This window comes from Triticum urartu, chromosome 4A, assembly GCF_056163025.1.
Source record: "Triticum urartu cultivar PI428250 chromosome 4A, HENAU_Tu73, whole genome shotgun sequence".
NCBI classification, from domain to species: Eukaryota; Viridiplantae; Streptophyta; class Magnoliopsida; order Poales; family Poaceae; genus Triticum; species Triticum urartu.
Genome location: NC_141876.1, coordinates 527485486 through 527497718, shown reverse-complemented (window position 1 = coordinate 527497718; position 12233 = coordinate 527485486). Strand labels below are relative to the sequence as shown.

The window sequence follows — 12233 nt, the reverse complement described above, 5'->3', positions numbered from 1 at the left end:
CGTGGAAGGCGGCAGACACGATCTGAGGGGCTGAGGATGACGGGTCTCACGCCGATGATGACGACGCGCTCCTGGATGCGTTCGGGGCGGTGGATCTGGTGGCAAAGGTGGCCTGGCGGCCGCTAGAGGTAGAGGGAAACCCTAGGGAGGTGTGGACAAGGAGATGGGTCTTGAAGGGGCTAGGGCGAGCGGGGCGAGCTCGCGGTGGCGTGGCCGTGGCCATGTGCGTGCGCGGGAGAGGGGGACCGAGGTAGGGGAAAGGTGGGTGCGGGCGCAACGACAGTCGCTGTCGGCTGGGGCCGGCTAGGCCACATGGGCGCGAGGTAGAGGGGGTGTGCGGGCGAGCGTGTGAGAAAAAGGAGCGAGGGAGAGGCGCAGGCAGGCTGAGCGGGCTAGGGTTGGAACTGCTGCTGGGCCGGCCTGGAGGCCGAGGGCCAGGTAAGCTGCTGCTGGCTTGCGCTCTTCTCTTTTTCTTTTTTTCAGACAGGAAAATAAAGAGAAATGCACAGGGGGAAAGGAGAGGTGTATGAGAGATATGAGAATATCCTCATGACCCTGGAATTATGCCCTATTTGATAAAATTAAGTTGGGCATTTTTAGAGGTAGAAAAATAAAACAAGTCTGAATAAAATTCAAACTTGAGACATTTTTGAACCTAACCAAATCAACTCCAAAATAGGTGAAACTTGGCAAGGAGGTTTTGGACATGGTGCAAGATTCATAGGGAGAAAATGAACATTAATGGAGTAGTGCAATATGGGACTTGCAAAAAGAAGATAGGGGTAGGAGGAGAAGTGATGGTGCATGGATCACCCATGGAGCATGCAACAATACAACATGCATGAAAACAAACACACAATGCACATGATGCTCATGGCAACAACATGAATGACCAAACACAAAGCTATACTTGATATGACCATGATGCAACATATGATGGCATAGAGAAATATAACAAGACAGTGCAAAAGTAAAACAACAACTAAAAACAAAAGATGAAACCCAAAAGGAATTGGAATAAGATCAAGTGAATATATTACTCAAAAAGGAAAGTTTTACATCTGGGATGTTAAATAAGGGCATGGGCTTCAACAATGCAATTTATGCCAGTTGCCGATGCTTCCAAGATGGTGTCGTTCTCAGGTCCAGCCGGGTCCTACCGTCGGCTTGTCGACTCCTCTAAGCACACGGGTGGCGGTGACCCGGTTTGTTCTGAAGTCATGCTTGCTGGCCAGAGGTGTCCAATATCGGTTTAGTAGCACTCTTGATGCCCCGTATCCTGCCTCCAAGCCATTCTAGACTTCAGATTAGATAAGACATATCATTTATCCTTGTAGTTGTAGCGGGAGTGTTTGCTAGTCCATGAGATTAACGTTGTGTGCAGAAATATGTTGCTTTGACTTCCCTTCTACTCTCTCCGTTCGAAAATACTTGTTCTAGAAATGATTGTATCAAGTCTAGATACAACCATTTTTAGGACAAGTATTTCTGAACGGAAGGAGTATGAAATATGATGCACACCTCTATTGTGTATTCTAGAAATGAAAAAGGAATTATAGCATGGTAGGATTGTCTGTGTGTGCATACATAAATGTATATGCTGGTATAAGTCTGGCTTTTGTGTATATATATGAAGGAAACGTTCAAGGAACAAGTAGAAGCTATTCATCCAATCCAGAAAGACAACAACTTCTGTCTCTAAAACCCTAGACATCTATCTATATCTATATCTATACCTACTAATAAAGTAAGGTGCGTTTTTCTAAATTTTTCATCCGTTCATTATCAAATTTTTTAATTCGAGACAGAACTAATTTTTTTCTTCTATCCGTTCCTCTATTAAAAAAGAAAAAATGCTAGAATTTCGTACATGGCCACCCGCAGTGTGGCCCAACAAAGCCAACCCTGTTATTATCGTGCCCATGCAGCTGGGAAAACCCTATTTATCACACAGAGCATCAAATAGTAGAAAATTCGCACCGCGCGCCTAACTTGGCCTGAACCGTTTTTTTGTGTTATGTTTCTAATTTCCTTTTTCCGTTTCTTTCTCCTTTTCTTTCCTGTTTATTTTGTATTTTCTCCTTTCAAGTTTATTTTTCTTTCTCCCTTTTTTCATAAATTCAAAATTTTCAATAAAGTTAATATATCATAAAAATCGAACTTTAGAAAAATGTTTAGAATTTTAAAATATATTCCATTTTTAAAAAAAATTCAGAACATTGAATCTTTGTTCTCATTTCAAAATAGTTGTAAATTCGCGCAGGGCACCCAAGCTGGGTTGAACCGTTTTTATTTGTTCCGTGTTATGTTTTCATTTCCCTTTTTCCATTTCTTTCTATTGTTCTTTCCTGTTTCTTTTGTCTTTTTTGAGCTGGCCATTGGTTGGTAATACTCGTTTCTTCGAGTAGCTACCAACACTTAGTCGGGTCTTTGAGGGCATGATTATGACCATTCAACTCATTATTCTTTGGATTTTTTCGCATTACAAACACATGTTGTCTTGGAGCCTACCACTGTGCTGGTCATACATGAACTGATGTGTGTCCCACGTGCTATTTTACACAACTAGCATCATATAGTAGCCCCCACGCAATTGGCCCAAGAAAAAAAATGCTCCGTCGCACATGCAGTATTGGACCTCAGCCGCACTCCCCTACTGGTTACTCCGAGGGAGCATTTTTTCTTGGGCCAATCAAAGAGAATATGTTGTTTTACCTCGAACAAAAAAATTATGGACACGTGAGCGCTACAATAATCAAAGAGAATAAATCCTAATAAAGAAGGAACATTGATGTCTGGTTGTGGAATATGCTAATAAAGTGAGACTTATGCGCTACAATTGGTAATCCATTCGGTTACGTCATCTTAAGTGAGACTGGTCGAAGCAATCATGCCCCGAAGGTCGCCGCATGGCTACCAAATGAGGAGGCGGACACAACCCCGAGAAAGAGACGGACCCGGAGGAAAAAAAAAGCACGAGTTGGATGGTTGCCACCACACTGACTAACCCCACTACTATCAAGATCTCGCAGGACAAACAGGACCGCTTTGGAGATCGTTTTTGATGGACAGATCAATTACCTCTCCGATTGCTTTTTGCAAAGAAATATCTTTCCCGTTGCAACGCACGGGCATATGGACTAGTATCTTCTAATTCACTAAGCTCCCTGGGGTAAAAATGAAAAATAATTATATGAGACCAGGTCTCATGGGTTAGCATGTGAGACCCATCCTGATGGATGACACGTGACATTTACAAATCACAAAGCATATACCCCACCCCCACTTGAAATCAGGAGAGGAGAGAGATTAGATGCTTTATGATTTGTGAATGGCACGTGTCATCCATCAAGATGGATCTCACCTGCTAGCCCGTGAGACCTGGTCTCATATAATTTTTTTCGATAAAAACGCCCAGGAGCGATCCACGCTAGCGATTGCGTTGGTTGCCTCGATTTTGACTTGGTCAAGCGCTGGGTGGGTTTTGCTCCCTACTCCTCATCCATGATGTGCCCTAATAATAAGTGGGAGTCAAGGTGGCAACGCAGACGGGGATGACTCCACCATCCCCGCCTCGATCCCCGCCAATCCCCATACCCGCGATCCCCGTGAAGCTTCGCGGGGACAAAACACCCCTCATCCCTGTTAATATCGGGTATCCGGTACCCGTCGGGTATCCAGGGGGATTTCAAAGCTGACTGGGATAGGTAAGATTGGAGAAGAAATGGTTGTTGGGAGAGGTGAAGAAAAATAATTGTGTAAAATATCGAGGTATTAATATATATATTCTGCATTTGTAGTACAAATGGCATAGTTTTCATGTATCCATGAAGTCCTCACGGAGAATTTCATACACATCCCCGTTCTGCGAGACTAACGGGTACCGTCAAACAATACCTATGAAGTTAATTTGTTCCCCATTCCCGCTCCATAACGATAAATTCCCCATGGGTACCCATCCACACGAGGAATATTGCCATCCTGAAGTGGGAGGAGTCGGCCTAATAGACCAGACAGGGCCTGGACTGGTCGAGTCCCACGCTCCCTTTCCTGCGAGCTCTTCTTCCTCGTGGTCTTCCATCCTGCCGCCAGCCGCCGCCTACTGCTTCTCCCGCTGGCCGCTGCCGGATCTCCTCTCGCCCCACTACTACCTTCTTTTCCCCCATCATCGGCCGTCTCCAGGTCTCCTTCACCACCGGCACCTCCTTCTCCCCATGGCCCACTGCCCCGCCAACTCCTCCGCCGCCGGTCCACCTTCTACGCGTGCTGCGCCGCAGGCTTCACCGATTCTCCACTCCCTCGTGAGATTGATGCCTCTGCCCTCTGCCTTCTCACCCCTCCTCCACCCTAAAGCTATGCCTACTGCAGCAAGGCAGAGAGGTCCATCCCCCAAACCAGCAAAATGTGGGGGCTGATGAGATTTGCTACTGGTACGTAGATCGGGACGGCTGATCAATGGTCGAGATTCATAATTGTAAGAAGGCAAATGCGTAATTTCTATTCTCTTTAATAATTCATTTATGCTCTTAGCAAATCACGATGCTGATGTAACACATGCTATCTATGTGATTTCTAGAAAAATATAGAACTAGCTGGCCTTGAACCAGCTTCAATAGTAGGGAATGTTTCTTTGTAAAACTTTAGTTGGCTCCCATATCTTCCATACTGCATTTGGGTGCATGCTTTATGCAATTAACATTAGTTTTTTTGTATTCAGGGTGCCATGCCAACAGAGATATTTGCAGCATGAGGATGGATATTGATCAGTCCTACCATACCCCTGCAAATGAGGCTTTGCATGCTGGGGGTTCTTGTTGGACATCCACCAAGAGAACCGACAATTTGGAAAAAGTAAGGAGCTCTGTTCGGTCTCAGGATGGTTTGCGTGCATGAGGTCTTGGAACAGTGGCATCAGACAATGATTAATAGCAGTGAGATTTTTGAACCATTGCCGAAGCTGAGGGTGTTGTCTTATTGTGTAATGGATAACCCTCATTTAGATCTGGAGTGAGGTGATAGGAATAGTAAGCAACAGTAGGAAACCAACGCAATCTCTTACTATATAGTTGTGTGAAGATGCTCATCTATCCTTCAGCAACTGCAAATTTCTTAATCCGATGCAAGAACCAGGTCATAAGCATTAGTGACACCATTTAATTAAGCAAATGATCATGTTTGTACCTTTCAGCTGAGCCAAAGATTCTAATATATTTCTGTTTAGAATAGGAAATGATTTTTATGCGAGAAACTGCTTTTTGTAGAAAAAAACTTCTGTTAGCAACTAAATCGATTTTTTTTGCTCGAACATAATAAATCGTATTAAGATTGCATTGTAGACCATATGCTCCATTGCCTATTGTTAGTGCTTTCAGAAGTACCCACAGTCTCATGCTTTTATGTAGTACATTGGCTCCACAATCTACACTGGCTCACTAGCGAGCTGGAAATGTTTTGTGTAAATATAATGTAGCCTTTGGCTATTTCTCAAGCATCAGAAGTGCCATAGGATAGATGGATTGATAGCCGAAGTTTACTGACGATGTAGTCCTGGATCATGGTGAACTTGTGCTGCCATTTTGGCTGGATGTTATGTGTGCGCACCTGCATATCCAAAACATTAACGTGTGCATCAAAGGCGCTCGCTCGCGCGTGCCATGTCATCAGGTCGATCGGGTGTGAGGGTTGGCGAGGAGAAAAAACAGATCGAAAAAAAGAAGATGGTCGATTGGGCAGCGGCCAGATAACGCCTCCACTGCTTTCTCTTCCCCACAAAGCAAACCCTCACCTCCCAGGTTCACACGCAACCTCCGCTCGTCTCCTCCGCCTCTTCCTCCGGGTGTACTTGCGGCTGCAGCGGGATGGGAGTAAAGGGGGCGAGCAGGATGGGTGGCCAGCTGATTTCTTCGAAGGATCTGGAGCCCAGGGGCGACGCCGGTGAGTAATCAACCAGTTTCTCAATCCTTCTTCCCATCCACTTCTGATTTGTCATTATGCCCATCTAGCGGAGGACCGGGAGTGGGGGCGATGGCCAGGCCTGGTGGTGACGGGACGATTTAGTGCAACGACGCCGTGCTCGTCGCCGCCGTCGACTCCAGCGCCAGTGTGCCCCTTGGCACCTCCCGCGCCAAGGTCTATTTCCTTCCTTCCCCTTGCTCCCCTCGCTCCCACCCTCCCTCCCTCCATTGTTCTGTGTTGGATTCATTCATCATGGTTGCTGCTCGCTCCTGTTCATATTGATTGGATCGGGTCGATGGCTGCCGCAAATCATTGGCGTTAGCGTTGACATCAATTGGATCGGTTCTTGCATGCAATGCAGGATCAGATTTTGCCTTCCGGCTTGTGAAGCATCTATCTCTAGGATCTGTGCCATGTTACAAAACCTGAACTTGAGTTGTTTTTCAGTTAACTGAAACACACCAGAGAGGTTTCAGACTTTCAGTTGACTCAAGTAAAGTTAAATTGATTGACTATTTGTACAGGTACTCGTTGTGATTAGGGTAAATCGTAACAACAGTTTAGCTTTCCAATTTTCATCCTTATAGCTGCATGAATTAGCGAAGTAACTGATTGTTCCTATTAACCTGAACTGAAGGTTCTTTATGTGGCACACGCCTGAACTCACTCAAGTTGATTCGCTGAAAGAAACCTAACTTGTCGGAACAGATACTGATTTAGGAATTCTAGCATTAGTTTACCTCTATCCCCTTACCACCGTGGTCGAGTTACATTGCGGATTTGAGCTTCAACTGTTCCGAGCTTATTGAACTCTCATGCGATTGATGCTTGTACGTTCACTGCATTTCCCCCTTCCTCTCCATCCGCTCTTGCCTGCCCGTCGTCTCCTTCATGTCCCAGCCTCTACATTTTCCCCTTCCTCTCCATCTGCTCTTGCCTGCCTGTTGTCTCCTTCATCTCCCAGCCTCTACATTTTCCCCCTCCTCTCCATCCGCTCTTGCCTGCCTGTCATCTCCTTCATGTCCCAGCCTCTACATTTTCCCCTTCCTCTCCATCTGCTCTTGCTTGCCTGTCGTCTCCTTCATGTCCCAGCCTCTACCATGTCATCCTTGCCGACGAGCTCGGCCTCTGTGGCAGCAGCCCCATGGCCGCCGGTATGTGGAATGAGAATGTCCAGTTGTTCTTCAACACTAACAGAGGTCCCCTTTCCTATAGATGAATGTTTCATTCATTGATAATTTGCAGTGCATGTCTATCATAATTCTGTAATTTATTTGTTCTTTGGACTAATGCATTGGTATAAAAATTAACTATTGAAGTCACATCTTGGAGACTACTCTGTTCTAGAATGCATGATGGAAGGTACATGAGATCGTTAGTTTATTATCTGGTCTTTCACACCCATTGACAGTGATCTCATTTGAAGGTTGGAGGGCCGGGTCTCCTCAGAATCATTTGAGATCGTCACACCAGTTTCTTCTAAAGCTGTATTTGAAGCTAAAAGGATGGTGCTTCTGTTCTTTGATTGATATTTTATCCCAGCATCATCGGAAACTAACTACTTGATATTTTGGTCTGCTATCTTACCTGTACTTGTCCCTTCAGATATATGGCACTCATTTTATTTTAAAAACAAAGTTGATTTATTGAGGAGCTGCAGACTATCTCAGTTTGCATATGCTTTTAGTGTTGAAAATAATTTAGCCATGTTTGAAACTGTAGTTAATAGCTTCATCTAAATATTGATCTGTTGTGTTATTGCAGGGAAGAGATGTGAAATGCTCAACTTAGGAGGGAGCATAGACAAGGTATTCCACACTTCCCATCCTCCTCCTATAGCAAAGGAACATCCAACATGTCATGTGTCGCTCACTAACTAATAAACAGGAATCTGAAGTTGGAAAGAAACAACTGGATATCAAAGCAAAAGGATCACGTCTCCTCTTAGAAATCAGCTAACTATTCTAATTCTGGAGACTCTTATGGCCCTAGATCTGCCAGGCAGTTGCAATTGTTGTTTTAGTCAAACTAAAAAATTGTTAACTTTGCAGTGTAAGCGGACCCTTTAGCAGGAGAGCAACACAACTGCTAGCTTCCCTGTAAGTTCAGTGTGTTTCTTAACTGTAAAGATCATTTCCTTATCAAGTCATTCTCAATGTGTGTTATTTCATTCTGGTGCCTGCATGCGGCAGTACAGGAGATGGATACGAAGTCCGTGGAGGGTCAGAATACAAAGCTCTACTAGGTGATGGAGCTGGAGAAGTTGAGTACTTCCAGTCTCTTGACGAACGAATCATTAAATGAAGGTGTTTTGCTGATACTCTTCAGTTTGGTTGCTCCATGATTAAAGCTAATTGACTTCCTTTTTTAATTCTCATGGAGAAATACATATACGTTACTTTCAGTGATTCCATGTAGAGTATTAAGAAGCTGAACATCTTTCTTTGCAGGGAGTTTCTGATCCTATTAAATGTCATTGCGGACTGGAGTACAATGTAGAACTAGGCAGGGATGCCATGGGTGCAAGATGAACTCATTATATAGATGACCACAGGTCCAGTGTGTTTAAAGTATGCATATGTGCGGCTGCCGTATGTACAGCTTGACAACTCCATATAGAGAAACTGGATAAAGTGCCAGTGCCGCAGGAGCAAAACAGCGCCCCAGATGAAACCAACACGGATGACGATTAACTTCTCTGACCTTAATCACATTAATGAGTGAACTTTCTTGTAATCCTTTTTCCTGACACTATAAGGCAATGGCTTAGCCTGATATTTTGGTAGTTGTGTAAGTTGAAACATGATGCTAAGCTGAACAATTTATTGTCCTTTTTTCGCATGATATCACATTTTGGTAGTTGTGAAGCCTAAACCATGATGCTTTTGCTACTGCTGTAGTCCCTAATGAAATTGTGAGATAATGTAGTTAAGCTAAGTTTCTTTTGTTTCAATAAAACAGATGCTGGTAGTTGCATAAGTTGAACCATGATGCTGGTTAAGCTAATCTCATTGATTGCACTCCCAAAAATCACAGGAGCCATTCAGAAAAAGGTATGGTAGTATTAGAAATTGATCGTGTAATGTACTGATTCAGACAGCTGACTAAAATTTTAATTGGGACACTACAGATTAGTAGAGTTCTTTACTGTTGAAATTTCTGAGGGGATTTATGGAAGGTTTGTTTATCTCTCCTCCCATTCCAAATTTCAGTTTAACATTTCTAGCACTTTCATTTTTCCTCAAAGTATTTTTGTCTGCTTTCGTGGTAAGCATACTATAGGTAGTATTCCATTATCACTGATATTTTATAGTTATAGTTGTACTTCTAATACAGTTTGTACAGAAATATGGTTGTTGAGTAGCATATTTTCTTAGGGTGTGTCTAGGGCACATCTAGATGTGCTCTAGTTATTGCACATCTAAGTGAGTGAATCAAGCATAAAGAGAAAAAGAAAAAAGAGAAAGAAAATATTCATACGAATCTTAATGTAAGATCAATGACATATGACTTAGATGTGCAATACTTATGGCACATCTAGATGTGCTTTAGCAAAACTGATTTTGTTACTAGAAGGTACTTGTGTTCCCATTGAATGAACTCAATGCTTATTTTTTGTTCACAAGCTCCAATATGGAAACAAAGTATGTTGTGGGGAGTGGGATGTACTACAAACTGATCTAAAATAAAGAAAGAGCAATCTTTGGGTGACAATTAGATTCATGATGCAGACTCAATGCAGATTGTCTTTCCTTTCCATTTGTTTCTTATTCTTGTCATCTGACGTTATATGCTTTTGTCTTGAATTACATGGAAGGTCAAGATGACCTCACACATACATGTTTCTTTTGTTATGTTTATTAATGTATGGATGCCTACTGACCCTAAATATAATTGGTTAAAATGTTTCCCAATGAAGTTTCTATGCTATATAAGAAAGTTGGTCTGAAATATTTGAAGTCATATTCTATTTTACAGGTTACTCGTATAGTTTCATAGCTGATTCAGTTGCATTAGTTCAGAACAAGTGTTTGTATCTAAAGCAAAGATAGCATATTTGTCTATATTTAGATAACTGTATATAAGTGTCATTAAGGATTATAAGCAAGATAAGTGCGCCCGGGATCGCCTCAAGAGACGCGCCCTGGGCGCGTCCCAACCACTAGTATTTACTATATGTGCCTGAGTCGGGAAACATTTGCTGGCCACTGGTCAGATATTTTTCTACCACATGTAACAATGGACACGATGATTGAACCCTCTTAGACGCACCTTGCAGTAGGATATATGGTTGATGAGAACCGTCGGGATGTCATTTTCAAACTCCCAGAGTTTTTTTGGTGACATGGGTACAGGCCCTCTGTATGTCTTCAGGGATCTGTCCCGCAAGGTAGTGATCAAGATAGTTGTGGAGATCCTAGGATGCTTTGGCTGGTTATGTACACGATAGCGTTGATTCCTTTTGTGAAATACGCATCTATAGGGCAGAAAGCTAATGATAATGGTGAAGGTAAAATTTGCAAAGCTGCATCCGTAAGAGATAGACACATAGCCAAAACTGCTTCCGTAAATAATGGTTTTAGTTCCAAAGTATGCAAATGATTTTGCTACATTGGAACTGCAACACACTGCTGATATGCTATGTTTCTATCTCTTGGGAGAGGCAGTGAAATATATTAGTTGACTACTCTGTTAATTTACAAGTATGTTGCTTGAGGTAACCATGGCACTATTCAGACTGAAATTCATTTTATTTCAGATCACAGGACGATATTTCGGGAGTCTAATGATCACGGTGCATTTGGTACAGCAGAGGACCATATTTTTGACTGATTTCATATGTTCTACAAAATTATATATTGGTTATTCCTTATTATTGCGAATTTATCTTATACTATGTTAGAGACGATGCTTATAACTTTATCAACAAATAAACCCTTGCGCAGACTGTTCTTCAGGTTCAGTGTTCAAATTGTTGAAAAGTAAGGTCTAGATCTGCAGAGTTTGGGTGTTTCTCCTCATGTGTACATTCCATAAAATGCATTCGCATAAAGCATAACTCATATAATTCATCCTGTACAGGAAAGGGAAAGTTGGATGATTTAGAGTTGTGTGAAAATTATTTCTCTGTTTCACCATTTTGTTTCTTTCTTAACTCTCACTTGCTCTATTTTCCAATCGTATACTTTTCTTTTGTATTATTGTACTAAACGCAGGTTGTTTGTCTATCACAGATATTGATGGCTTGGGAAATCATATGGCGATAGGGTCTGATGATGTCTGATGAAGGAATAGTCACAAGCAGAGATGGCCTAAAGGCATCTTGGATACAACTGTTCTTTTAGTATGCCATTGACGGACATAAGTCGATGTTTTCAGTCAGGATGAGCTTTGATTCTAAATGATATTAGATATGCACTCATGTACTTTCCACATGATTTTTCTTTGGTTTATTCAGTCTCTTGGGGTGCTCATAGAAGTAGGGTTGCGTATGTTCATACGCTTGTTGTGAGGGTCTTCGTCTGTATAAGTGTTTCTAAATAGACTTAAGTTTATTAAATTCCATATAGGTAATCCTTATTATTGAATAATAGTATTATTTGAAAGGGTTCATTTTCTACTCTTTCTGGAAGGATATACCAACGACAAGGACTAAGTGGCGCGGCAAAGCGTGCGTGCCCTTCTAGTCTATGTTACTAAGCTCCCTAGGATTGAAGGTCTCTTATTCAGTTAAGGACTTTGATTTTGATTAGATGTCCAATTTTGACTTGGTCTTAGGCATGGCCTTCTCTCGATGGATGGGTCCCCATGGTGTAAATCGATGATGGTGCGGGCCTTTTGTGTGTGTGTGTGTGCGCGCGCCTATATTTTTACTGCATCTTCGACATTTACAGCTGGTAGGGAATCAAAATATGTCAAGCTTCGATTTATTCGTTTTGACCGCACTGCCTCCATCGACCTCTTCATAAGGATCATGTTCCCGTGCTCCTCGACGCAAGTACGAACTATAGCACACGTGCACTGACGCAACATGCTATTGCTCTACTTTTATTGATTGGAGTCTTCAGGTCGATCGCTCCACTTAAAAACAATCAGAACACCATTAGCTAAACAAATGAAAAACGAGCAACTACCAGAGACTCTAGGAGGCAAATGGCGCGACAAAGTGCACATAATCTTCTAGTTATCCTACTATTTATAAAGAAAATTATTTATATCTACGATGCCAACCATATACAATATGAAAGTACGTTATCTGATGATATGTACTCTTTCCG

General features: G+C 42.5%; 1 protein-coding gene across 22 annotated transcripts; it reads left to right on the top strand.

Annotated features, from left to right (window-relative positions):
• Positions 1 to 3978: 3978 nt before the first annotated feature.
• LOC125552508 (uncharacterized) lies at positions 3979 to 11575 on the top strand. 22 transcript variants are annotated; one of them, XR_015601496.1, is made up of 12 exons: positions 3996 to 4474; positions 4718 to 5934; positions 6003 to 6129; positions 7382 to 7528; positions 7720 to 7763; positions 7843 to 7909; positions 8007 to 8054; positions 8148 to 8261; positions 8406 to 9008; positions 9086 to 9133; positions 10715 to 10759; positions 11190 to 11575. XR_015601496.1 is itself a non-coding variant. In XM_087518774.1 (11 exons), the coding sequence occupies exons 1-4, from the start codon at positions 4403 to 4405 to the stop codon at positions 7730 to 7732; spliced, it is 474 nt and encodes a 157-aa protein (XP_087374900.1). In that variant the 5' UTR covers positions 3979 to 4402; the 3' UTR covers positions 7733 to 7763; positions 7843 to 7909; positions 8007 to 8054; positions 8148 to 8261; positions 8406 to 9008; positions 9086 to 9133; positions 10715 to 10759; positions 11190 to 11575. The 22 variants fall into 22 exon arrangements, 4 of the variants coding, with proteins under 4 accessions (XP_087374900.1, XP_087374901.1, XP_087374898.1 ...); XM_087518774.1 differs by lacking the exons at positions 6003 to 6129; positions 7382 to 7528 and having other exon boundaries at positions 3979 to 4430; positions 4718 to 4851; positions 5636 to 5934; XR_015601498.1 differs by lacking the exon at positions 7382 to 7528 and having other exon boundaries at positions 3995 to 4474; positions 7843 to 8054; positions 8153 to 8261; positions 8406 to 8509; positions 8917 to 9008.
• Positions 11576 to 12233: the final 658 nt, after the last annotated feature.